This window comes from Martes martes, assembly GCF_963455335.1.
Source record: "Martes martes genome assembly, chromosome: 3".
In the NCBI taxonomy this organism is placed as follows: Eukaryota; Metazoa; Chordata; class Mammalia; order Carnivora; family Mustelidae; genus Martes; species Martes martes.
Genome location: NC_137890.1, coordinates 77,856,167 through 77,884,068, shown reverse-complemented (window position 1 = coordinate 77,884,068; position 27,902 = coordinate 77,856,167). Strand labels below are relative to the sequence as shown.

Below are 27,902 nucleotides of genomic sequence, written 5' to 3'. Positions count from 1 at the left end.
CAGCCTTTACTTCTCAAAACTACTTTTTTCCATTGTCTTGAGGCATTTAATGGAGATACACAATTGCTTGGAATACCATAATTTTTGTTCCTTTATGTGTAAGCCTATTTCCAGCTGTATGGTTTTAGCAGTTACTTCCCACTTTTGTGAAAAATGTCATTGATGAGTACTCCAGAAAAGGGGGTGGGGGAGTCCTATAATCAAAGGTTTGGGAAATATTGATGCCTATATGCAAATGCTAGAAATGTTCTGTAATTGTAGGGTTGCTAACCTTCAACACTCAGCATTTCCCAAATGTAATTCACAATAGGACCCTTTTGAGCTCACAGAGCACTAAGTACCAGTTCCCAGGAAGTGTTCTGCAAAGCCCAATCTGAAATAGGTTGGCTTATAATATTAATTATATTTATAATTAACCTCTCAAAAGAAAAGGCAGATCGTGTCTAGGCAAGGGTCTCTTTTCACTGTTTTCTTTGTTTTGGTCTGGAATGCAGATTTCTTTTTTTCTTTCTAAAAATTGTTATAAAATATACATTAAGTACAATTTACTATTTTAAGCATTTTTAAGGGTGCAGTTCAGTGGCATTAGTACATTCACGCTACTGGGCAACCATCAAACATTCCCTTTTAAACTGCACACTCGTTTTTTTCTCTCTTGAAAGTTTCCTTAAATTCACTGGATAGCACGTACTCAGCAGAGCACCTACAATGTGCTAGATGCTGTTTCGAGTACCGGGAATACAGGAGGACACAAGAATTGATTTTCTGTGATTGTCTTTGATCCACCTTCATCCTCAGGAATTCTATCACCCAGAGGCGGCGACTCTCACCACATCCCTTTGACCTGCATCCTGAGATGTTTCTCAAGTTTGATCTCAACAACTTTGCTCTCCTCTGCTTGGATAATTCTTTAAGCCACTAGACTAATGCCTCTGTTTCTTTGCATTTCTCCCTTCCTTAGTCCACCTATCTTCTTTTTTAGCTTATTCTGCTCACCCTTTCTTCTATGGCTTTATCGATAGTGTGTTTTCTCATCTCTCACTAAGAATACCAGAGAGGTCTTCTATGATATGCTTTACTTCCTTTAACAAAGAATTTTCCAGGTTATGCTCTTCCAGGTGATCTCTCCCTTTCCTTTTTTCCAAAGAATGTTTGCACATAGGCTCCCCATGGATTTTTCTCCTCCTTCACCTCCAGCTGAAAAGGGACTGGTAAAAACCCAGAGGTTTCTCACTGTTGGTGTGCCTGTGAGCTGGTCAGAGAACCTTTTCAGACGTACTTATGATGGACTGGCAGGTCGATGTCAATTTCTTCAAGTCCATTCCCGGAACAGAGTTAGCATTGCACGATGCAGCTTTGCCTTGGCTCAGAGACTGAACGAATGAGGTGGAGCGCAGACACAGCTACATTCCTCCCTGGGCACTAGCATTGGGGCTCTTCCTGCTGCCATCATCCCCCCCAAGCCTTGTCCTCCCTTAGAGGGGGCTCTACCATTAGGCTTGCCCTACTTCCTGCCCAAGTATTCTCTGGGAGATGCAGTTTCTGAGAGTGTTCCCAGACTGAGAAATTCAAATGGGCAGCAGCTGGAAGAGGGATAAATGGCAGCTCCATGGCTGAGGGGGAAGTACTGCCCAGGTGGTGGGCCAGCTGCTTGGCTCTGTGGCCAGTACTTGCTTTGGGTTTCTCAGTGCCAGCAGGAAGTGGGGACAGAATGAAAGGTCTGCCCCCTTGCATCCAGGGGGATCCCACATGCCTGCGTCACTGACATTTCTTCATATGGTCTCATCTGTTTCTGGGCTTGTAGAAATTCCTCCAGATCTCATGCATCGGCCAGACATGTGTCCTAGTTGCAGGGATTTCAAATCTGGCCCTTTGCACCATCTTTGGCCATTAAGGAGAAGTAGAAGAGGCTGTTAGCAGATGTCATTTTAAGCTAAAGTCTATAATTAAATTCGTGACTTTGATGGTGGGAAAACCCCACTGAAGAATTTCTTTCCTAGTATTAACACGCAGTGATACAATATGCAAGAATGTAAAGCAGATGGGTTCAGGATAAAGTCAGACCCGGTCTGAATTCCCCTTTCCTCCTTTATGGTGGATCTTGGCACATCCCTTGGTAATTGCACTTATCTTTGTACATTTGTAATCAAGCCAGAAAAGCATGAGTTCAAGTCCTCTCTGTTCTGAGTCCATCTGTGGAGCCTAACCACTCAGAGCAACCCAGTGCAGTCAACTATAAGCACTCTGGAAACCGTACTTGCTCCAAGCACATTTTCCAATGGTCATCGTTCAAAAGAACTATATTGTGTAACTCTCCTGAAGACTGTTTCAAACTAAAATAAGTTTGCTTTTAATTAAGTCTCTAATTTAACCAATTAGAGATCGATGCAAGGGGAAAAGTTCAACAGGAGACTGGCTGGCTTAAGGAAGTGCCCATACCTTGAACTTAAGAACACTAGGCTCTAGTTTTTATTAGCTCACTGAGTAGATTTCCATTATGTTCAAAAACCTGCCAAACGGGCTAAAAGCCAGCATCATTAAAACAAATTATTTATTCCAAGTTCCATCAGTTTAAGGGTTTTCAGAAGTTATTACAGAAGTGAATACTGAAATCAGAAATGAGTGTTCACAGCTGTAGCATTTACAACAAAATTCATATCTACACAACCTTGGTCTGAAAGAGCCAAGGTGCTTCCATCATTCAGAATCCATGAGAAAAGTTTCGAAGTCCAGATCCAAGTCGGAAACAAGGGCACTTACAAAGTCATCAATAGAAGGACACTTCTGAAGCATACCTGCAAACAAAGAAAAGATCAGCCAGCACATCCACCTGCAGACAATAAAGAGGGACAAAGACACTGTACACGAGGGGAATATTCTGGCTTTTTGAAATGAGACCTTGTAAGAACTGCCTATGTAAACATTACAAAAAATCATGAGTGAAAAAAAATTCTTGGGCAGTTGGTGGACCCTGTGGCTATTTATGATTTTAATATATTTTTACTATCTAGTCAGCAATTAACATGAGATTTATGAGCAAATTCATTTCCCAAGAGTTTTCCTATTGCAGATACTTCTATATACTCAGAGTGATGTTAGAAGGCTGAATTTTTAGTTACCTTTGAGTGCATTGGTTCAGAACTTAATATGTTTAGTTGTTTATCAAGTTTTATTATCAAGTTCCATATACTTTAAAATCAATCAAATGTTATTCTTTTGCAAAAATCTTGTATCAGAATCAAGGTATTGGCTTTCCTCCAGATTTTCCTATTTTGGAGAACTCCTAGCTTTGCAACTTTCTAAATGGGTAATAAGGAAGTCACTTAAAAACTCCAGTACTCAGATTTCCTCATATAACAAGCAAGGTGGCTATCAAGATAAAACAAGAAGATGTAGTAGAAAACAATGAGGCATCATGTCTAGCATATATTCACAGTTCAGTAAAAAGCTAAATCTATCTCTACTCTTTACTCCAAAGAAGCCAAATATTGAAGCAATCAACCTCTTGCCTTGACCTGTATTCTTGGCAGATAATCCTAACTCAGGGGTTGGACAGGGCTTTATACATTGGCATTTAATCTGGCGGTGGATCCCATAAAACTCATTCTAACACAGAGACATTAAAACATTGCCAGAGTCCTCTTTTTATCTCCATCTTTAATGCAGTTCCATATAATATATCTTGAGTATTTGCTGTGTATAAAGGATCCGTCCAGGTCAGTCAACGATGAACAGACTAAGTCATAATATGCCTAACTGTAAAAGCTAAAATTATGAAGTGTGTCAAAGAAAATACCTTTGTGACTTTGAGGTAGGCAACGGTTTCTTAGGACAAGAAAGTAATAACCATAAAAGAAAAAAATCGCAATATTAGATTTCATCAAAATAAGAAACTTCAATTCTTTAAAAGAAAATAAATAGGTAAATGGCAGAAAGGGAGAAAATACTCAACATAATATAGATCTCATGCTGGATTGGCATCCAAAATAAAGGACTCCTTCAAGTGAACATAAAAAGAATTTTAAAAAATTTAAAATGGACAAAAGATTCCAACAGACCTTTCACAAAAGAAGACAACCAAGTAAACACAACAGGCACTAAGAAGATACAACATCATTGTCATCTGGGAAAAGAAAACTGAAACCACGACGAGACACCACAACACACCCACCAGAGTGGCTAAAATTACAAAGGCCAAATATAGGGAAGGTTGTGGGCCAACCTGCATTGTCACACGGAGTGGTGGAAGGGTGAAATGGTATAACCACTTTGGAAAAAGATCTAGTGGTTTCTTATAAAACTAAGCACACAGCTACCCTATGACCCCACAACTTCCTCCTAGGTATTGACCTGAGAAAAGTGAAACAAAACAAAACAAAAAAGGACTTTACAACCCTAAACTGGAAACAACACAAGTTTCCATCAACAGAATATAGATAAACATACACGGTATATTCGGAAAATGCAGTATCAGCGACAAAAAGGAACAACCCACTGATACGTGCAAAAACCTGGGTGAATCTCAAAAGGCTTACACAAAGGAGCACCTCCTGTTTGATTTCATCTATAGGAAACCCAAAAGTGAGCCCAACTAATCTGTGCTGAAAAAACATCAGAACAGTGGATGCTCTCAGGAGTGGAGATGACAGTCTACTGAGAAGGGACACAAGCCAACTTTCTGATGTGATGGTATGTTCTATACCTGCATAGTGATTGGTATTAAGGTGCATATTTGCATCAGAATTCATTAAATGGTACATTAAAGATTTATGCATTTCACTGTATATAAATTTTATCTGAAAAGGAAAAGTAAAGAAATATGCATATAAAAAACGTCTGGAGTAAAATGTACTGCCATCTGACACGTGCTTTGAAAAATTATATATATATATATATATATATATATATATATATATATATATATATAAAATACGTACAGAGTGGATTCATGGGCTGACAGAGGAATGGATGGCTGGAGGTGTGATAAGACAACAAAATGTCATTGTAGAATTTAAATGGCAAATATATGAGTGTTTACTGTACTATTCATTCAACTTTTCTGAATCTCTGAAAATGTTCAGCATAAAACATCTGGGAAAAAATCAACTGTGGGTGTTAACAGTGTACAAAGTGCCATCAGTGGGAGAAGAGAGGGTGTAAGATGAATTCTGATGAGAGATTCAGAAGGCTTTGGGGAGAGTTGGGATCTCAGTAGAAACCTGAAGGATAGAGAAGATTCGGGTTCAAATTAGGGCCCTCCTAGGACCTCTCCTAGGTGGAGAGGACCACGCAGGAAGGTACTGAAGCAGGAGAAGGCAGAATGTAAACCGACCATGAAGTGGTCTGGTGGGGCTGGAGGAAGGCTGGAGGAGGCTCTGGGAGACATGTTTTACGAAGACTCTAAGGGTTGGAACCAGAGTGACCAGGATGGGAAGGTAACTGAGCCAGAGGGCTGGAGGGAAACCAATAGCTCGTCACATTTAGGTGCCTGGGGGTGCTCCATGTGTAGGCCAGCAGGCCTCAGTCAGCAGTGAGAACAGAGAGCTCAGGGGCAGGCCCAGGACGGGACAAACAATCACGGTCATTCCCAGCGGTGAGAGGGACTCCGTGGGAAACTGCCCAAGGACCTGCTTGTGTGGTGGACATAAAAACAGCAGCTCCAAGCACATTTGTAAGCCACTAACTAGACCTGGAGTAGTTAAGAACAATAAGAGTATCGTGACTGTAATTTCAACTGCGGACCGAAATATTTTCACCCTCATTCAAGTTCAAATTCTAACATCTCCATTCAGGAAATATCTGAGAAATAAGGAGCAGTTACTGAAAGACAATGTCATTGCTTTGTCTTTATTTACAACACGGAAGTTTGAAACACAATTTTCTTTTTATAGTAAAATAATCTGTATGGGTGAAAGAAGGTCTTTCCTCTGATCCAGCTATGTCACTAGGATAGAAATGTTGAGTCTTTGATGACTGCTAGTGTAGCACATTTCCCACTGGATCTTTAGGTGTAGGTTATTGTGTAAGTAGAAGCAATCTGATTAATAAATCAGGTTTCATGCATTTCCTGCACACCAAGTTTCTTAATGCAAGGGACAGTTGTAGGGAAAACATTTAAACATGCCTTTCAATCAACTGTGTTAACCTATTACACCCTTTTCTTCCCTTTAGTATGTGAAACATTCTATAATTAAATGACTGGTCGTTTATAATTAAATGCCTGGAACTGTCAGAAGGTAAGACCCGTCTATTCAGAGCCAACTGATTCAGTTAAGCATGGCCTCCTACCCCTTTGAAGTGGTTCATTTTAACTCGACAAACTGCCAACATAAATATGACCTTGCTCTGTCCTTCTCGGGACACAGACCTAACTAGCACACGTCCTTCTCCAATTTGCCATCCTCAACCATGCCCTCATCTCAGAGAACGGCAATCATGGCTGCAGCAAAAGCTCCTGGTATTTTTAAGTCCAATCTGGTCAGCAGTAAATGGTTTGGTAATTTTGGACATCATGTGACGGTGAAAAATGAAGGTCCCCAAAAGAGGAAATCGAGACCCAAAGGGGTAAAGAATAGCTCCCGAGGCAAGACTTCTCTTGGCATATTGTCCTGGTATCCTTGCTTTAATTAGATTTAAATGTTCTGCAAGTGTCAACATGAACTAACTTCTACACAGAGAATTAAAAGAAAAATGCAGTGTTTTCAGGCAGTTTCCCAAGTCAGAAAAATTGAAATTAGCTTTTATACATGTGCACAGTCAAAAAAATTCCAGGAATTCTGATTTTTTTAAGAAGCTGACAAAGATGTCCCTTTTGTCTTCAAGTCTTGATCTTAAAGGGTGATGATTGGACCTGCAGTTTCTTGGGAACCCCTGGGAGCCAGCTTGGGGGCTGTTAAGTCCAGAAGTGGGTGGAATTTACAAACATATTTCATTGTGGAAGTCACCTAACTTGGGGTGGGGGTGGAAAGACAGACTGAAGTTGCCAAAAGGACTGAAATTGCACAACTACACAAGTGTTGACAGCAATGTAAGAAAGACAGAACTGCATTAGGACAGACATTGTACATATTCGTTCATAAAAAGGAAAGGAGGGAGTTGAGCTTCATCTACTTGTCCTAGAGGAAGAGAGAATACACAATGAGTAGTTGAAGAATGATGATTTAATTTATTTTTCTCCTCATTTTACCTGAGAGGCAAATGGGCTAATAAAAGTTGGTACAAGCCAGAACACTTTCATCTCCACTGCTCTGCTCAAACTGGCATGTTTCATAACCTTCAAGTACGAGGGCAATTATGCTGGGCCTGACTAAAATAAATTATGATATCAAAAGGTTTCCAAGACTGACTCCTGAAGCAATAAGGGTTTCCAAATCGTGCTACGTGCTCTTCTTTCTACTGCCCGATTGGCACAGAGCTGGAAATAAAGTAAAGCTAAAAAGACACTGAGCAGGAGGACCTGACCCCCGACAGCTGGTCTAGAAAGGATTTATGGGGGAAAAAGTGGCAATGGCAGCTACCTGCTGAGCAATCACTGTGTGCCAGGCACTGTGCTAAAACACACTTGTGAGGAACCTATTTCACAAGTAAGAAAACAGAGTGAAGGTGGGGGTTGGTCACACAACTCTTAGTTTTTGTTGAACACTAGAAGGCTTGGTGCCAGAGCCCATATTCCCAGAACACTGTGATATATATTATATTGCCTCAGGTCCTGGAATTTTGCAAAACAGCACATTCTGAGAAGATGCATCTTTCAACATCAGCATCCCGGATATGACAAAACCCACCTTTGTGGAGATATTCTGGGGGGGCGGGGGAGGGTCTGATAGCTTCCTGATGTCACCCATGACTATAAGGATCCAGCTTATTAACTGTCCCCCCTCCTGCCTTGAAGACAGAGCCGAAATGTTTCCTGTTTTTTGAGCAGGTGTTTTTGGTGCTACTGAGGATACTTCGCCCACAGTCACAAGGACTGAACTACGCATGGAGAGCACAGAGAACACGGGGAGCGAGCTCTGCTGAAGAGGCTGGGACCAGGAAAATGGCTCTTCCTCTCCGGGCACGAGGCTTGGCCATGCTCGGCTGCCGCTGCAGCTGCAGGCATGATACGGGCAGAAAAAAAGTAGCGGGAGTTCTACACCTAAGGAGGTTTCCTGGGTGGCCTCCAAGTGTCTGTGGTAACCCCTTGCAAACAGAAGCCCTTACACGTTTGAGGGGCTCCCAAATACGCCTATTTCTATGCTTTTACCAAGAATGGATTTTGCCAGCTTCAGGAGGAGTTGTGTATGTGTTCAAAGCTGCACATTCACGCCCTGTTAGTCTGTGGTCTGGAATCCATAATCTAACCAGACCACCATTTAAATATCAACGCACTCTTGGCGGGGACTCTTTAACCTCTTGAGTGCCTGTCCGCATGTGCAACTAATACAGTTTGTTGAGAACACGACAGGACACCTGGTTGGCGGTGTGATTAAGCCTCTGAGACAACCTGGCAGAGATGGACTCCTGTTCCGGCCCCTTTTACCAAGTACTACAGGAAATGGCTAAGGCACTTAAAAACATTTAAAAATTTTTTTTAAATTTTATTTATTTATTTGACAGAGAGAGACACAGCGAGAGAGGGAACACAAGCAGGGGGAGTGAAAGAGGGAGAAGGAGGCTTCCCACGGAGCAGCGAGTCCGATGCGGGCCTTGATCCCAGGACCCTGGGAGTATGACCGGAGCCGAAGGCAGACGCTTAACTGACTGAGCCACCTGGGCAACCCCAAAACATTAGGATTATTTTGAGCCTCGGAAGAGAAGTAGAATCATTACATCTCCTTTTTGGGTCCATTTCCTATATTGCTGAACACCAAACAAGGATGCCCAAGCCAAGAAAACTGTGGCTGAGTGTGACCAAAGTTTAGTGAAAACAAAAAAGGGTGAAGTAACTAGAAATAAAATCTCTGTAAGGGTTTTTTTCTTTCCCTCCCTCCCTCCCTCACTGTGGACCAGAGTGCCAAAAGTCAATTGAAGGTAGGCAAAAAGATGACCTAATTATGTATTAGGAAGATACAGTATATATACTGTATATAAAAATGACCAAGAATCTGTTTTATAGAAATATATGTTCTAAGAGTGCAGTTCTCTGATGAACATCACGGGTATCACCTGGGAACCTGCCAGAAATACAAATGTTGGGGACGCCTGGGTGGCTCAGTGGGTTAAAGCCTCTGCTTTCGGCTCAGGTCATGATCCCAGGGTCCTGGGATCGAGCCCCACATCGGGCTCTCTGCTCAGCGGGGAGCCCGCTTCCTCCTCTCTCTCTCTCTGCCTGCTTCTCTGCCTACTTGTGATCTCCCTCTGTCAACTAAATAAATAAAATCTTAAAAAAAAAAAAAAAAGAAATACAAATGTTGGGTCTGGACCCCCAGGCCTAAGGAATCAGGAACTGGGAGTGGGCTCGGCAGTCAGGGACCCTGATGAAGTGTGAGAACCACAGCCCAGATGGACATGTGGAAACTGACTGAAGTGGAAAATGAGATCGGGTTTCTCTCCACGGGCAACCATAACTTGAAAAGTATGGGGCAAGAAAGATGTATGAGTTGTCTATGTAACTAAACTAAAAAATATTTGTTTCTCAAGTGAAATGGGAAACAATCTTAGGAAACAAAAGCAGGATTTGTTTGGGACGCTGCTCAAAGTTATGATTACCAAGCCTCAAGAGAGAGGCCACAGCTGGCTGGAAAAGCACCTAAAAGGATCAAGTGGATTTGGCATGAAAATAGTCTGAAAATCTCTGGGCGGTGGAGGAGGCCAGGAGGGAAGCTGCCATAAGGCACAGAGCTGTGGGAGGAGCGCGACACCGTGACTGGCCTTGCGCGAGAGGTCGGTCTCCCAGACGGGAGGTATGCTTCAGGGGCTGGTGGCAGGGTTTTTATTGTGGAAAAGGAAGCAGAGTGTATTTTGCTTACGAGCAACTCCCTGGGAAACAGGGCTTTGTGTTTATCGATTGTTGACGCTCTTGTGAGGATGGCTCGGAACACATCTCAGAGGCTTCTTTCGTGTAGCAATTCTGACTGTTCTGAGCTTGAGAACTGTAATCAGACCTCAGTCGCTAGGAGCTCAGAGGGCCCAGCTGGGGCTCTTTCTCCAGGAAAAAGACCAGGAAGTCACTACAGGAGCCGGTGGTCAGCAAGAATGTCATGAATTCTGGGAAAATGGGAGTCATCGTAGGGTGGTTCATATGGAGGAGCGCTGGACGTTGCTGAGGTTGACTCCCCACAGACTTGGCAAGCTCCCTCCTTTAAGAGGTTCAGAAAGGATGCCCTCCCCAACCCCACCCCCTACCCCACCCACCAGCTGCCGAGCTCCATGCACCATGGCAGTGAGCAGAACTGTAGCCATGCCCTACTCCATTTAAGATGGAAAGTCTGGGCAACTGGATGGCTCAGTGGGTTAAGTGTCTGCCTTTGGCTCACGTCACAATCTCAGGGTCCTGGGATCGAGCCCCTCGTTGGGCTCCTTGCTCAGTGGGGAGCCTGCTTCTCCCTCTGCCTCTGCCCCTCCCTTCTGCTTGTACATGCGTGCTCTTGCTCTCAAATAAAGATCTTTTTAAAAAAATTAAAAAAAAAAAGACAGAAAGTCTGCTCAAACATTTACAAAAATTTAATGTTCTGAGTACCTGTGTGCCAAACACTGTGTGCTGAAGACACTAGGCATACATATGAGCAGGACATTATTTCTGTTCTTGACCAGTCCATTATTTGGGGAGAAAACCATGGAAATACATAATGTTAATGTAGAAGAAAGGTGTATATAAGGTACAGAATTGCTGCAAAGGAGAGAGTGATTGAGTTAGGGGCCCAACATGGCACCAACATCCTGAAGACTCTATCCATTCCTTCTCCCAAGACATGGGAAACTGCTCTTGGGCCCTGCTGGGACTTCTCCCTTTGATTCTCCCTTTGATTCTGTGGCCACCTCCATATTGTTCCAAAACATTCTACTTTGGTAAGCCTGACTTGGTTCTGTTTTTTTTTTTTTTTTCCCAAGAAGATTCTCCGTTGATTAAAAAAAGATCAGTTCACAAGTTATTAAAAGGGATTTAGTGATGCCTGGGGACACTGATATTTTTTTGTTTGATTAAGGATCAAGTTTCTAGACCCAGAGCTTAAACAGGTAATTTTTTTTTCCATTTAAATGACTCTGTCTTTCTTCGGATTCATAAAATCTGAGTGATAGACAGCAAGCTTTATGTCAGATTTCCTCTCTCCAAGTTCATTGGGGAAGAAAGGAGGGTCTTTTCCTGGACAAAGAGGAAACCCAACTTATTCCTCTGCCTCACCATCTCGGCCAGATGTGGTAGGAGTGTGATGGGAGGTCTGCTAAGAAGCGGGGTGGGCTTGTCTCAGTAGTTTTTCAGTCCTCCTGAAGCTGGTTCTTTCCTTGAAGAATCAAGGGGGAAAAAAATCACCCTTACATTTGTGGGTTTCAAAGGTACAATGAAAGCTCGTGTATTGGATGTGTATCCAGAACTGTCCAGGAGAGCTGAGGCCTGGGTGTTGCATATTTGGGTCCCAGGTGGATACAGGCCTGCTAACTATGGGACTGGCTGGTGTTCAGAACCCAAAATGGCCACGGACAAATATCTCAGCAGTTCTGTTAAATCCAACACTAAAAGCCAAACATAATCGTACATTTCCAGACACTGGTACTTGGTTTAAATTCTATCAGTCAAGTGTGTAATTAGGACCTACAGGTGTCATTTGTTTAGGGGGTCAGACTGGTGGACCAAGAAAAGCTGTAGACTCCCAAAAAGAAATGTCCTGGGGACCCCCTACTGGGACCAGAGCCTGCTCCACCAAAACCAGCCACAGTCACTACCATGTGGTTCGAGATGGGGGCAATGTGCAGGTTAGGGTTTTAGGCTGAATGGAACATTATCTGGTTTGGCATAGCATTTTAGAACTTAAATTTCTGTGTAATTCTCCTTTTCTGACTACACAAAAGTTTTCCTTTGAAGGGGTGCCAAGGGGGAATGGAGAGGAAAGGTAAATTCTTCCTTTTCTAAACAGAACTTGAGATGCCTCTAAACAAAGTACTATATGGTACTGATGGTTAGAGCAAGGGTTTGGTAAGTGATTACCTGAGATAACCAACTGCCTAAGAGACCTTAGCCAATTACTTCACTTCCTATACCTCACTTCTGCTAAGAGCAATCCGAATGAAAGTAAAGTGTTAGAGTGTAATATAATGTTTGAAGATCATAAAATTGGCATAGTGTAATCCACTTTGCTAGACTGCTGTAAGAATTAACAAAGATAGCACATTTAAGACAGAAAATGTTCCATAACTGATAGCAGTAACATCAGATCCAAAGGCTTATGAAAACCTACTTCCCAGTTCAGTGAGTTAAAGGATAAGGTTGTTTATTTACTTATTTATTTATTTGCACAAATCGAATTCCAAAACATTGGTCTACGGGTAAGTCTTCAGGATATGATCATCGAACGCACAATCATAAGCTAATTATCCAGCTAATGAATCACTGTTTGCTTTACTTTTTTCTACTTTTTGCCATCTGCTTTTTAGCAGGGTGATGGGGAATGAGGAGGGCACATGTTGTGATGAGCACTGGGTGTTATACGTAACGAATGCATCACTGAATGCTACATCAGAAACTAATGCTGTACTATATAGTGGCTAACTGAACATAATAAAAAAATAAATAAAAGAAGAAAACAAAAGATGCAACTAAAATCAATCTATTTTTCTCCCTTATTAGTAGCCGTGAGAAAAGGTTTATCAAGAAGAGATCACTGGGATGATGGGAAAGTTCTGGAAGTGGACAGTGGTGATGGTTACCCAGAACTGTGAATACTTGTGAATTGTGAAGGCCACGAAACACATATTTAAGAATGGTTGAGATGGTACATTTTATGTCATAGATACTTCACCATAATTATAAAAAACAATGAGGAAGAGGTCCCAAAGAACCAAGATAGAGCCTTTGCTTTGCCCAGATGGTCAGCTAGCTCTGCTAACCTCCAGGTTAATGGGGGATATGCCAAAGGGCAGATTCTCTCTCCAGATCTAAGAATGAGTGAAAAGGCACGTCTGTATATTCCCAACACCATTTCCAGCTCTCAAATCCCATCATAAGAGTAAATAGCTATTTTTTTTGTGCACTGAAATAATTATATGTGCCAAACGCAGCTCAGCCCGGTGAAGAATTACAGTACAAAGGCTGGCCTGGCAGCTTGAAAAGTCTAAAGTGAATTTTACGAGATCAGAACTCTCATTCCAGATTTGTCTCTCCCAAGCCTAGGGCAACTGTATTGCTCACCTTCTCCACTTTGAAGTTTTTCTCTGCTACAAGGCTGTGGTTTACCCACACCTTTTTCTAAAGGTGGATTCCCACTATCTACGATCAGTTCCTGGGAAAACCGGAGTATCAGCCAGAAAGTGAAATTCCTTTCTTCCTTTGAACTGAAAAAACCCCGACTGCCCCCTAGGCTGGGTTACTCTCTGTCTCTGGTCAGATAGCAGGTTCTGTCTCTGGGGCTACCAACTGGGTTGAGCATCTGAGCTCCCTGCAGGACAGAAGCTGATCCAGCCAGTTGAGCCCCACATAAGTGACCTGTTTACAAATTGGTTTTATTTTAACTTCATCGTCAGATGTATAATTCCATTTAGAATTACACTTCTGGGTTACAAAACATTTTGCCTTTTGAAGCTCCATGTCTTCTTTAAACAAACACACCCACATATTAAACACGGACACACCCTCTTCAAAAATCAGTGCTTTTACAAAAGGGAGGTCTGAGCCTTGAGAACACAGGTGCTCCCTTCTCTTCCATCTCTTTCTTCCAAAAAGCTCTCAGCTATTTCAGAGGCCACGTTGAGTAAATATCCAAACAAGCCAAAGATTAGGGATTCTATTGACTTGGCTATTATTCCCCGTTGCCATTTACCTCTATTACTGAAACTATGTCATAATCCTGGAGCCACTAAATTCTAAGTCTGGTTCCATGACATGCTTTCTTCATTTGTTCCTGCTATGCCATGCAAGAAAAGAAGGTTGCTGCCAATGAGTGTGTTGTAAAGCACCCCACCTTGCTGGGCTTGCACGAGCTCTCATTCAATAAATCTGGTTTTGCTGCAGAACCACTTCATACATGTAAGTCAGCTGACACCTTATCAACGCTAGTTAGCATACGCCAACATCCGTCCCCGGGACAGCTTGCTCTGGGAACCCAACAGTATCTTCCTTGAGCATCGGTGTATTCGTAACAAGCAATTCAGGTGCCAAACATTGTAAAAGAACAAGCGGGAAAATACACGGAAGATGAGCACAACCATTTCTAAAGCCAAAGCTTCCTGGTATGAGCTGAAAAGTTTAAGAGATAACCAGAGCACCCTAAACGTGAGTCATGCTCTGGTGTGACCCTGGGCAGTAAAGGATGTGAGAGCCGCAGGACCCTGCAGAGCTGTCAAAGCGGCGAGCTCAGCACAGCACCTGGGACAACAAACACACTGCGTGGGTGTTTCTAGAAGTAGTTACTGTCACTGCTCTCATGCGTCTTGTTGTTGTGGTTACTCGTGCCCCGCCACTCAGCTCCAGGAATATAAAAGCAGTAGAAACTAGTCATAACTGCTTAATAGCCAAAATAAAGTACTAGTTATCTCAGGAAAATCAGTATGCAAGGCTACTGTGGTGTTTTCACAAAATTCCTATGCTAAAGTGAAAAAAGCATTGTACTGCACAGAAGACAGCGGGGAACGAGGGACCAGAATTCCAATTATTTAGAGGGTGTGATTTAAGATTTCGAGAATTTTTTAAAGCTGTTTCCTTTAAACTGCTTGAAGGGAAAAACGTAAGTGGAGTTTAGCCGTCCTCCTGACCCTATGGCTCAATCAAACTAAACACACCTTTAATTCTGTAAGGAGAAAGATTAAAAACAACACACGTGTTACCTCACATCCTCTACCTTCTGTGATGAGGTAGAAAAAGAACTCGATAATGTTATTCAAATATTTGAGAGGTGAACACTCTGAGATTAAGAAGGGATTATTCTATTAAAAAAATCTTAATGTCAAGATGAACTATTAAGCAAAAGAAAATTAGGTTTTGGCTTGATCGTTCCTTGGTCTAGTTTCGTTATTAGTAATGTTACATAATAGTTAAAAGGAAAAAGTTTCTCTTATAGATAGTTGAAAAGCCTCAAATAAACATTGGAAGATATCTTGTAAAGTGATCTTTCAAGAAACGATCCAGTTAAATCAAGAGACATTTTCCTGTCTCTATGCTCTCTGGCAACATTTCAAACAAGAGTTGGTTAGCATGGGACGCCTGGGTGGCTCAGTTGGTTAAGCAGCTGCCTTCGGCTCAGGTCATGATCCCAGCGTCCTGGGATCGAGTCCCATATCGGGCTCCTTGCTCGGCGGGGAGCCTGCTTCTCCCTCTGCCTCTGCCTACCACTCTGTCTGCCTGTGCTCACTCACTCTCTCTCTAACAAATAAATAAGTTAAAAAAAAATTAAAAAAAAAAAAGAGTTGGTTAGCAAATGCCAGTTTCAACTGTTCCACTAAAATCTGCTCTAAACCTCTGCAACTACTATTATTATTTTGCCTTTTATTGGTATGCTCCCTAGATGGAAATGCACCAGTGTCCCTCAGCACCCAGTCTTGCCCAGGAAACTTAGGACTTCTAATTTGCTCCGCACTTGAAGCTTGGTGCCTCTGGGTATCAAGCTAAGAATCCAGATCAAGAGCTTTGGGGAAACACCATCTGCTTTTCTAACCTGTTTTTAGCCCCCTACCAATAGCATACATTTGTAACCGCATGTTAAGAACACCATCTATAATGACAATCTCTAAAGAAGGTTTTATAACATTTCTATTAAGCAATCGATGGAAGAATATTATCTGTGTTCCTTTAGAACGTAGTTACAGTAGATAGAATCTGAAAATGGAATTGCTGGTGTCCTTCTTGGAATGAGTCCCCTACAAGTTATTTACTTGGGAACAAAAAGGCTCTCACATCTCAAATAAAGCCAAACTCCGAGACATTATCTCAGATGACTACACAAATGGAGAGGGCTCCATGACATTTACACGGCAAGTAGAAAATGACAGCTTCCTGGGATTCAGAGAAGATGACCAAAGTGGGCAACTCTCACGGAAAGTAAACAGCCACAAAAAACTGTATCAAGAGCCCACAGCTCCAAGAGGGCAGGGGAGGAATGTTGTGAGCTGGCAGAGGCAGTGGGCACCCCAAGGGCTTTGAAGTTATGATGACCTGGGTCAAATCCTGACAAGGCCATTTAAAAGCTTGGCACACAAAGTTACTCAGTTTCTCCAGGCTTTACTTCCCCTGCGTGTGAAGTGGAGACAACGCCACATTGCACATTAATGTTGCAATGTGCCTTACAGATACTGTCTGTGTCTACATCTAACATACTTTTTCTTTGAAAGATTTTATTTATTTATTTGACACAGAGAGAGAGAGAGAGAATGCGCAGGTGTGTGCACAAGCAGGGGGTGGGGTAGAGGGAGAAGCAGGCTCCCCGCTGAGCAGAGAGCCCGATGCTGGGCTCCATCCCAGGACCCTGGGATCATGACCTGAGCAGAAGGTAGAGGCTTAACCGGCTGAGCCACCCAGGAGCCCCCGCATCTAAAACACTTCCGTTGTGACTTCCATTATGTCATTGTCTCTTGACCTTTTCTGCATAACGAATCTCCTTCCTGCACACTATCTGAAATCATTTGGGCAGGAACTTGTGACACCCAGGGTTTAATAAGAGTGCTCTACTCTGAGCACTGGTGAACACGCAGTGCCATGGCCTTTTGTCTAAAGGGGTTCTCGACCCTCCCCTTCCAGCCAGTTGTTTGATAAGCAATACTTACTCGCAAGCAAGGCATTGTACTGAAATGAAAAGTGCCATCTAGGTATATGTATGTGTATACATACACACACACACGGAGTACATACTGACAGGTTAAAAGTGAAAATTCTAAAAAAAAAAAAAAAAAAAAAGTTAAAATTCCATTTAAAAGTTACTTCTCCACAGGCTTTTCTTCCTCTTTACTAGCAAAAATTATGTTGTTGAATTTAGTCAGTGGAACACTGACAATGAAATAGAAAAAAAATCCAAGGACAGTAGATGTTTCTGGATTAAGTTTTACAGAAGAAAAAATCTGTCATTTCCTGATAAAGGCTGACTTCCTTTTACTGGTGTAAAGAAATCAATATGCCATGTAGTTTCTATCACCCTACACTGTAAAAATTATACAAAAGCACATCTGTGTCTAGTACGATCAATATGCAGTTATCTGTTTGATGTGTTTGAGCACAGGAATTATTTATTCCCAATCTTCCAAAGGTTATTTATTTAGAAGTTATAACAAAAACAAAAACAAACAAGAACAAAAAAACTGCCACTCTTTCCATAAAGGCATACCACTTATAAGACCCACATCTTTTCTCTTTTGTTTATCTGTATCATTGAAATACTGACCTTGTATTTTAGAAGCAAAGAGCCTCTGAGTGGCTCTTCCAAGGACGGGTGTCTCTGATCATTACCGAGTAGTACTTGTCCCTGGGATTAGACTGGGTATGTTTTGGTTAGAGCATCCGGGGAAATCAGGCTGCAGATTCCCAGATGTGGTGCCCGTTAACATAACAGGTACGTAGAGAGCTTTCTGGAGGGTCAACATCCTGTCATATTTACTTAGGTCCATACTGTCATCACACCCCCCTCCAGGCTGCCTCACCTGCTTGTCAGTGCCCAGGACGCAGGTGGCTGGCTGGGGGGCAGGAGTGGCTGAAACCCAGGAACCCTGCAGGCCCCCGGCCAGTGTTCCAGTGGAGGCTGCAAGCCACCAAGTGGGTACCTTTCTGCAATTCTACCTCCCAGAGGGGGCTCTCTTTTGTAAATGTGACTGGACGCTATACCCCTCACATAACTGTGGGAGCTCTACATTATTCCTCTTTATTTCTGTGTCCCTGAAATGCCTGGTTAGTAGCATTCAATAAACATACACTAAGCTTAAATGAATTAACATCATCAACAGCTAACAATGCCTTTTTTATTCCATCACATTATTTACCAGTCCCTAACCTAAGGATATTAAGGTGTTATGTCTGAACAAAAGTCAGAATTCAGGACATCTCCTTCAGTCTCGGGCAAAGGCGGTGTGGCTAAAAGCAAATGGTCCCAGAAGCCAACACACGCAAGGTGGCTGGCAGGAGGAAGAGACGTCAGAGGGAGGTGGTGTCGAAGGCCAAGGCCTCAGGGACCACCTGATCCCAGGGAGAGTTTTACTTAGAGTTGATCCTACTTTAATGAAGCCCCAAGAGTTGACTCACCTCCTTTACACAAAGCCCACTACTTATTGCCATGAATCAAGTTGCAGAACAGATCTCTGACCTCCCACAGCAGGGACAGCATTTTCCACTTTAACGCCTGTTTCTTAAGTAACTATTCATTCACCACACTGACATGGCCTTGCGTTATAGGAATTCTGAAACACAAGGAATGATCCATTTTATTCTACCTTGTAGAACTCTGGTTATGTACAGTGTAGTAAATACAGGTGTTGTTTAGAGGAAAAGCTCCACCAAGAACACAAAATATGTTGGGTAGCGAAATGCACAGTGTTCACTTATAAGCCATGGCTCCCTTCTACCTGCTGATAAAGCCTCTTTGATCAGACACTGATGGAGGCCAGAGAAGCTGGGGTCCCAGTGTGGGTGCGGTGGGGAAGCTAGAACGAGAGGCAGGAGGACCGGACATAATGCCACGACATCAGAGAAGAGGGGAGACACGGAACAAGCAGGTGACAAGCAGAACACGTTCACTGTATATATTTTTTCTTTTACATTAGAAAAGAGCTTTGCAAAAATATTTGGGCCCACAAAACCCTTCGATGTATTGATGTGATAGAAAACTTCTCAGACAGGGGAATAAAAACCTCTTCCAATAAGCACCAGTTTTTTATGGCACAAGAAATATTTCACCTTTTAAGTGTATTTCATATTTACGTATTCGTTCATTTAACATATGTTTACTGACCGCCTGTTGCAGGCACTGGGCACAAGGCGGTGCACAGAACAGTGCTCCTCCTGTCCCGGAGCTTACAATTTCTTGGAGAGCACAGACCACAGGCCAATAAGTGAAACAATACAGCTTCCATTATGTCAGGAAGTAAATATGTGCTAGGAAAAAAACAAAACAAAGCAGAGTAGGGAGCGAGAGTTACCAGGGAAGGCCTGACAACAAGATGGAAATAAAGATGATCTATATTTCTTAACATCTGAGCAACCCAACCAAAGTCATCTGATTTACCTCGAACAGCGCAGTTCTGCTTGGCAGGCTAGTAGTTTTAAGTCATCTTATCTTTTAATATTTAAAATAATTGAGGGGCTGCCTCACAAGTCACAAATGTAAAATACCCTGCAAGGTGGGCCCTCATATGCCACAGAGCACGTCTGTGAGCAAGTCCTGGTATTTATTTACACGGAGCCCCTCCACGCCCGGGGGCACAGACGTCGGCTAAGTCAGGCAGAAGCTGTCCTGTGCTTATCTCGCCCTTGAAAATCCCACTTAATTAGAAAAATAAGAAGCAAAGCGGCACTTTCAAAAAGCGGACAAACTCAGGAATAACCATCTAAAGCCTGCGTGCATTTATTATTCTCATACGGGGTTAGGCCTGCCAGCTTTGGCCGTACGTGGCAAGATTCAGGGATTAACCAGATGACTCGATTAAACGTTAACCTCATGTTTTAAAACCACAAGAAATAACTACAACCAAAGTGTCGTGCCATTAACCAGTGGAAATTGCCTTTTCTCTTGAAGTCACTGCATATGCTTTATGACGATTGGGAAAATCAATCAAGCTGGTGTTGAACAATGACAGTTTATGTAGCTTTCTTACTTTTAAACATCAGCTGTACTTCTGCCGACAGACAAGACTTCCTGCTCCTTGCCTGCTGTCATGATCGTACTGTACAAATAATACCAACAGTAAAGCCCATTTGGCCTATTAGGTTAGTAATCAGGTTATTAAAAAAATAAATAAGTAAAAGTATCAATTGTCATTACCTAAAGACACTGTGTCAACAAGACCTCAATCTTTTCAAGAAGACAGGATATTTTGAGTCCATTTTAATACTCATGTCATCCTGTCAATGAGAGCTATCTCAAAGTGGAACGAATCTGCCTTGTGACAAAGTGGGTTTCCCATCATTCCAACTATCTGGAAAGAAGGGCTTCCAGAAGCTAATCAGTACCAGTATCAGTACCAGTAACCTGGTACTAGTACCAGGTCCCTTCAGTAACTCTGGAATCGAAACCCCTTGACTCGGGAGCTTCTTGAGCTGAATTCCACATGGGGGCTGAACTCTTTTAGGGCAATGAACCCACTTGTTGGTTCTAGGTTTCTCTCATACCCTTCCTAATACACCACACTTTAGTCAGCCACTGCTCCACGGCTCTGATCGGTGGGTCCCCACGGCACTCAAGAGCATGACCACCTCTCCCACTGCAAAAGGAGGGACTGGGGAGTCATCTTCGACGTCCCTCCCGCTTACTCACTTCCACGCAGAATCAATTCCAAGCCCAGCTGCTCTTCCTTCATAAACAGTCTTCGATCAGAAAACCTCTTTTCATCCCAACTACCTACTCTCCTGGGCTGGTCGCCCTCATCTCTCACCAGGATTACTGCAAGGAGCAACAAGGAGCCTATTCAAACCAGGCTTACCACAGTCCCTCCTCAGCAAGCAGTGGATACTGTAAACCATAAATCTGATCTTGTCACTACCTGCCTTGGAAATACTCTCCGTGCGTTCTCATAGCCCTCAGAATAAATGCGTGGAAATGTGGCAAACGGAGTTGGGGGCTGGGGGAAGGAGGCAAACCACAGATGGCAGTGTCATTACCAAAAATCTTACCAGAGATGCTTTTTTTGTTTTTATACTGACAATTTAAAAGATAGCTTTATATTTACTGAAGAACAGTGAGGACAGAGAGTTCCCATGCAGCACACTCCGTCAGTCCATCCATCTCCTCTGGTGTTAATAGCTTTCCTTGGTTGGGCACACATGTCACAACTAGTTAACCAGTATTCATTGGTTAACCAATTTGTCACAACAGTAACCAATATTACTGATAATTAAAGTCATACTTTATTCACATTTCCTTAGTTTTTATCTAACGTCCTTGTTCAGCTCTAAGGTCCCATCCAGGACACGACTCAGCATGTAGCTGTCTGTCACACTTCCTTAGGTTCCTCTGGACCTTGAACATTTCTTCGATTCCCTGAACTTGACAGTTTTGAGGTGTACTGTCCAGGTACTTTGCACTATGTCCCTCAGTTTGGGTTATGGGTTTGGGAAGGAAGACCACAGAGGTGACGTCCCCTTTTCAGCATGTCCTATCATGGGTATATCCTACCACCATGGCTTCACAGCTGAGGCCGACCTTGAACACCCGACTGAGGAAGTATTTCTCAGCTTCTCCTCTACAAAAATTACTGTAACTGTTCCCCACCCCCTCCGTACTGGATTCCTTTGGAAGGAAGTCACTCTGTACAGCCCACACTTAAGAGGTGAGGAGTCATGCTCCACTTCCTTGACGGAGGACTACTAATACAAATTATTTGAAATTATTCTGCATAGGGGATTGATTTATTTCCCTATTTATTTATTTGTTCAATTATTTATATCAGTATAGACTCACAGACATAAATTTTATACTTTGTGCTGTATTCCAATAACTGCCTTATTTGGTTGTGCAAATTGTTATGGCTTTGGCCACTGGGAACTCTTTTAGTGGGCGTTTGTCCACATACACACCCATCCTCACGTGTGTTTATTTCCAGGTGCTCCTGGCTCACACTGTTACACTCAGCCCTAGAACCAACCATCCAAAGAGCTCTGGTTCTTTTTAATGGCGAATGGTGTGAAAGCAAGAGCCGAGTGCTAGGTGCGCTCACTGCTACCAGGACCCAGAAGGTTTTTAAAGAAAACAGTAGTTATTAAAAAAAAAAAAAGAAAGAAAGAAAGAAAGAAAGAAAGAAAGAAAGAAAGAAAGAAAAAAAAGGTAGTTATCACTGTTGATATTAATCTCCCTGAGGTTCAACAGGGATGATCTCTTGGAATATAAACCATGATCCTCTGGTTTATTTCTTGGAGAAAAATAACATGTAATAAGTTAGACCAGATGATACAGGATAATTATAGCAAAAATGAACGTGTTTTGAAAACCATAAAGCTCTACAGAAATGTAAGGTATTATGATTTTAATCAGCTTAAGGTAAGGCCCTGTGGGCTTCTAGACTTTGGTTTCGTGAGTCAGTTCGGCAACACAGAAAAACAAACTGAAGGGAGTTCCACTGAGAATGAACTCATCTATACTATTTCTTTTAGTCTTATCTGATGTTTGGGCTTTTTAAAAACTCAGTCAAGTTGATACTTTGTATTTCTACTTGCATACTGCTTTTGGCCTCAGAGACATAAAAATGAAGCTGAGAGTGTCTTTTCTGGAAACAAACACAGAAATGAAGTTATTTAGAGTTGGAAACAACCTCCTGGAATGTGAAAGTCATGGACTTTAACCTTTCCTTTCCCCCATAAAATTCTTTGTGCAAAGGTTGAAGGGTAGAGCACAAGGAATGCTATAACCAGAGGCAGAAACATGAAACTTCACTGGGCATCAAGCTTGTTTGGCTGTGGTGAGAATCTTTCTCTTGGAACCACCATGACTAAAAATGATTATAAACTAAGTTGATAGCTTTACCACAAAAGTCTAAAGGAGCTCCTACAAAAACAGATTAAGGAAAGTTTTATTGCTGATCAGTGGATGTCAGGCAGGCCTCTCTGATGTCACTAGTTAGGAAGTGACATTAAAAACAACAAACCGCAGGCTTTGGGGGCTCACGAAGGCCTGAAGGCTCATGTCTCTGACATCTCCCACGTTCTAAAGACCAGCTCGATCTCAAGATAGAACTGAGAGATCAGCTGAGGAAGACATGGGAGTCAGGAGGAGAGGCAGCAAAGAAAGAGAATGAACACTGACTAAGTTTCATTACCCATGAAAATGGGGACCATATGGCCTAGGTACGGGGGACTAAATTAGGTAGCATAGCAGAAGGCCCCTGGCATGGAGTAGTTTCTCAAAATGTTAGTTTTGTTCTGATTATCTAAAAGATAAATCTGAACCTAAAAACCCAACAAGGGCCATTTACCCAAACTCTGAGAGGACCTACAACACAAGAAGATAGTTTACAAAGAAAGACCTGTGTGAGTAAGTCATCTGTCATTCACAAACTGCTGAAATCATCTAACCTCTTTCGCCAATAGTCACATCATTCCACTCTTGTATTTGGTGTTGTAAGAAACAACTCTGCTTCCCAGTGGGTGCAAATATTACTCCCTTGCTACTCACAAACCTTACTGCATGTTTGTCTTCTAGAAAACCATACATTTTCTGAAAATTGTAATAGAAGCCGGACTTTGGATCATGTCCACCACGGCACACTTAAAAGTATCCTAGTATAGACTTTTAAAAATAGCAAAATGAATGAAAATACCATAACATCATTGTTTCTTTTAAGCAAAACTTTAAGTTCTTTTATGACTCAGAAATGTGATACTTAATATAAACTAAAAAACCCTGGCGGGAGGCATATGAAACAAAGAACAGAAAATCTCCACGAGGGCAATGGAATACAAAGAGTTCAACCTCACCCCAGAATTCTTGGCAATGAAGAAAGCTGGTTTTGGTCAAGTATTGCCAAACTGCTGAGCAGGGGGTAAGTGAATATTGTGCTTGTAACCTGTATCTTTCCATACATGGGCCATGAATGTGTTTAAAAGCAGATAAGGACCGAACTTCCATCTGTAACGCTCCTTCTACTGCATCTGTTCCATCACTTGGGTGCCACCCACGTGCCCCCTTTCCCCCCATGTGGACCCAGAAAGGAGCTGAGGACAAGCACGTTAGAAGGAACGTGACATCCAATCACACCTTCTCTCCCCGAGGGACGGTGAGGGACTTTCTCAGGAAGTAGCCGAGCTACTACTGGGTGGCTGTACCATGCAACCTGTCTTCTTCTCCCAGGAGGGGAATGCTGTTTGGACGACTATGTAACCACTGCATTTTCAAATGGTGTTAGAGTGTTGAGGGCAAAGACACAGACTTTAACTGTGGCTTGGATTGCCCTCTAGGGCCTCCTTGGTGCAGATCCAGAGTCAGAACACAGACGGGGCTGTGTGGCAGGAAACTTTAACTGAGGAACATGGAACAGACAGTGGGAGAAAAGAAAGAGGAATGCCGTGTTCTCCGGCACGTCCCTCAGACCAGGTTCTGCCCACAAGGAGGCTCATCTGTTGGCAGGACCAGAAAAGATCAAAGGACTCAGAGCTAATGACAACTCATTCTAAACACAGGTCACCTGTGTTGTCTTTATTATTCAAAGACCAAAAGCATGGTGTATTTGATTTCTTTGAATATGTATCATTCAAAGAGCATGAGTACAAGGCAGAGGTATTCTGACTCTAAGGAATGGCCTGGAGTTCATTTGAAACGTTAAGTCTTAATAGGAGATTAATAAAGTTGTCGTTTGGTCAGGGAGGCAAATAGTTTGAAGGGAGGTGTTCTTTCTTTACCTTTTGCTACTTAATATAACTCTATAACTCTTTGCATTTACCTAGTAAGCACCTAAGTAACATATATAAACACCTATAAAAAATTACATTTTCATACAAGAATAACACCTACTAAATTGCTTAAGTTTTTATATCACAACGCTCAGTAATTTTACCAATTACTACTCTTCAGGATACCCCAGTGTTTGGCTCTGAGCCATCCCCTAAGACATTCCTATTTGGGGGTACAGGCTGGCTGCCTACGAGAAAATGAGAAGCCCTGCTGGTCTTGTCTTACAAATCCAGCCCTATAAAGTGACAACAGTCATAAACTTCTCTGCACGTCCCCCATTCATCTCTGACATGTAACAAATCATGTGAATTAATGAAATCTGACAGAACAACATTAAGAAAAATATTAAAGTTTAAAAGTAGAACCATTCTATTGTTGGTGTTAACTGGAATCTGAATGCTTTATCATCTCTGGTTTGAACCACAGTCTTGTTTTTCTCTCCCAAGTGTGCGAATTTCAGTGTGGAAAATATTAAGTTTCTTAACACAATGATGTTTACATATAAAGAACAGAATTTTTAAAGAGGTTTGTTACAACATTCTTGGAAGTGAGTAGAAAAATACACCAGCCAAAGGACAAACATAGAAAAGGATTTAATTTTTTTTTTCTTTTGAGGGAGCCATATGTAAGCTAATATTTATGTGCAGACAGTGTTTAGATCCTGGTCTCAAAGAGGAAAAGCTAAGCATGGCTACTGGGAGAGTATACGTAACAGAAAACCTACAGGAGGAAGCAAAGTGAAGTACCCCTTCTTGACTCACAGTGGGCTTTCTGTGAGGGACCAGAAACTACCAGCTGAGAAACACACGATGTGCACTCTCAGTGGTTTATTATTATGAGCTGAGGAATTTTCCTTTTACGTGGGTCCATAAGAGATTCTTACCCCAGTGTCCTGTTCTGCAAACACATGAAACAGCACAGACTGCTGAAAAGCACAGTCTCTGCGGCCAGAAGTCACACGTTCAAATCCTGACTGATTTACCTACTGCCTGTAACATGAGTCAAGGACCTAACCTGTTGCAGCATCTGGAAAATGGGAATAGTGATCCTTCCTACCTCATAGGGTGCTAGGAGATTAAACTAATCAAGCGTGTAAACCATGTAAAACCCTTCCCTGGCTGTAGCAGAGTTCAAGATGGGCCATTAAGGTACGAGTAGAAACTGAGGCACCACCGCCAGGCCTTCTGCATCTTAGGAGGACAACTCGGAGGCACAGCGTACTGCCGGGAGACCAAAGTGTTGTTGTGGGGGACTTCTGTCCTCTCAGTTGGGCCAGGCTACATGAAACTGTGGGCTCCCTGGGCCGGCTGATTTGTTTTCTAAACATACTATGGTGCTGGGTAGACTGTGCCTGAAAGAGCACACACTCCTGGCCAAGTTGATGAAATATAAGTTCCACAAGAAAGGGATGTTTGTCCATGTGTCCTTCATTCCTGTCCTCAGCACAGCACGGGGCCACAACAGTGCTGGGCACCTAGGAGCCCTCAGCGCGGGCATGCTGAGTAAAGGAACGGCTGGAGGGAAGGAGCTCTGTGAGAACGGGCCATAGGTATTAGATGCAACAGATGTAGGCAAGGAAACATTTATGTCAGACCCATTACTATCCTACTTCTCCAACACCAGATCTATTTCCTAAAAGCAATTTTTGTCAGCTAGTTAGAGGGGTCAGCTGCAGATATTACTGCTGATATATTGAGAATATCCAGGGATATTCACATCTTCCTTAAAATATTTCTGAGAACATTTTGTGCAAAATCATGATGGTCACTTCCATTTACAATTAAATTTTCAGTGAAAATACTTAAAAATGAAAAAGTTAACCCTCCACATTACATAGGAAAACAAGCATTGTGGTACCTGAAGGAGAAGACTTAATTAGGTTCTAATTTTTCATTGGGTAAAAAGTCCAGCCCACTGCCTTGGGATTTCTAGCAAAGGTCTAGCTAAACTTTTGGAGAAAGAAATAAATGAGTTCTTTAGGCTAAAGAAATGCACTGAGACCTGTTAAAACCTAAAAGGCAAATTTTCTGGTAATTTATGACAAATTTACAAACTTCCTATTAGAGTGTTAGCAACATTTTAAAAGTTAAAACCTGAAGTTTTATGCATCTGAAGAAAGGGTAATAACTAAAAATTAAATTGTTGTTTGGGATATAATAAATAGATGCTCAGAACAAAGTACACAGCGGAAGCCTCATCTCTAAAGGGAAAAATGTAGAGACTTGAATATGAACAGCTCTCATCATAGATAATACAAAAACATAACTCAAAGAACCAATCAATACTAAAACATAAAACCTATAAAACAGGAGGTCAGTGAGAGGATGGGCAAAACAGATGGAGGGTACCCACTGCCAGCTATCAAATAAATAAGTCTCAGAGCTGAAAAGCATCGCATCGGGAATATAGTCAGTAATATTGTAATAACAGTGTTTGGTGACAGATGGTAGCTACGCTTATGGTGGTGACACGGCGTAACGTACAGACCTGTCCAACCACTAAGCTGTACGCCCGAAACTAATACAACATTGTATGTCAACCATACTTCAATAATTAAAAACATACATATAACCCATAAAACCTTTAAAAAAAGGGGGGGGGGATGATGGAGAAGTTACCAATCCTTGTTTTGTTTTACCTTGCACCATGAGCATGGGCTCCTTGCCCCCGCCGTGTGCTAGCATCTCCCTGCGATAGCGCTCCCCTGCCGCCCTGCGGGGGTGAGAGGACACTCCGTTACAGCCCCAGCTCACACTTGTCCTAGTTTCTCAAAATGAAGCCACACTGACATCTTATTCAGAAGAGCTGCCACCATGAGACAATCCAGCCCTCCATTTTCTCACTTCTAAAACTCTAATTCCAATTTTTAAATTATTCTGATTAAGTAAAACCACGTGTGAAATATTTACTATAAAAGGAGAACTGAATTTTCAGCTTTTTTGTGTCATAGCAATCTCTCTTCGAAGAAAGGATTATTTCGTTTTGGTATGATATAATAAGTAAAAGGTATCCCATTGTCCATCACCTTTGGGTGAGATTTTAAAGTAAGATTTGGGATTTATTTCCACTGAGATTTCCACAGAAAAACAACACTGTGAAATCAAAGTGGAGGAGACAAAGCTTGCAGGAGAGGCTTAATTACACCCGGAGAGGCAGAGCTCAGCTAAGGGTAACTGACGGAATAGGAAACTGACTCCTGAC

At 42.3% G+C, this 27,902-nt stretch overlaps 1 protein-coding gene across 2 annotated transcripts in view; it reads right to left on the bottom strand.

The window, feature by feature from the left end:
- Positions 1–2,442: 2,442 nt before the first annotated feature.
- MIPEP (mitochondrial intermediate peptidase) overlaps positions 2,443–27,902 on the bottom strand; it is a 167,331-nt gene continuing 141,871 nt past the window's right edge. The window contains exons 18-20 of one of the 2 annotated variants that reach the window (XM_080798990.1): positions 27,340–27,413; positions 16,888–16,994; positions 2,531–2,795 (exon numbers count right to left, since the gene is read on the bottom strand). In XM_080798990.1, the coding sequence (XP_080655116.1) occupies positions 2,757–2,795; positions 16,888–16,994; positions 27,340–27,413 (220 nt within the window). In that variant the 3' untranslated portion in view covers positions 2,531–2,756. Of the gene's footprint in view, positions 2,796–16,887; positions 16,995–27,339; positions 27,414–27,902 lie in introns of both variants that reach the window. The other variant, XM_080798991.1, reaches the window with a different exon arrangement.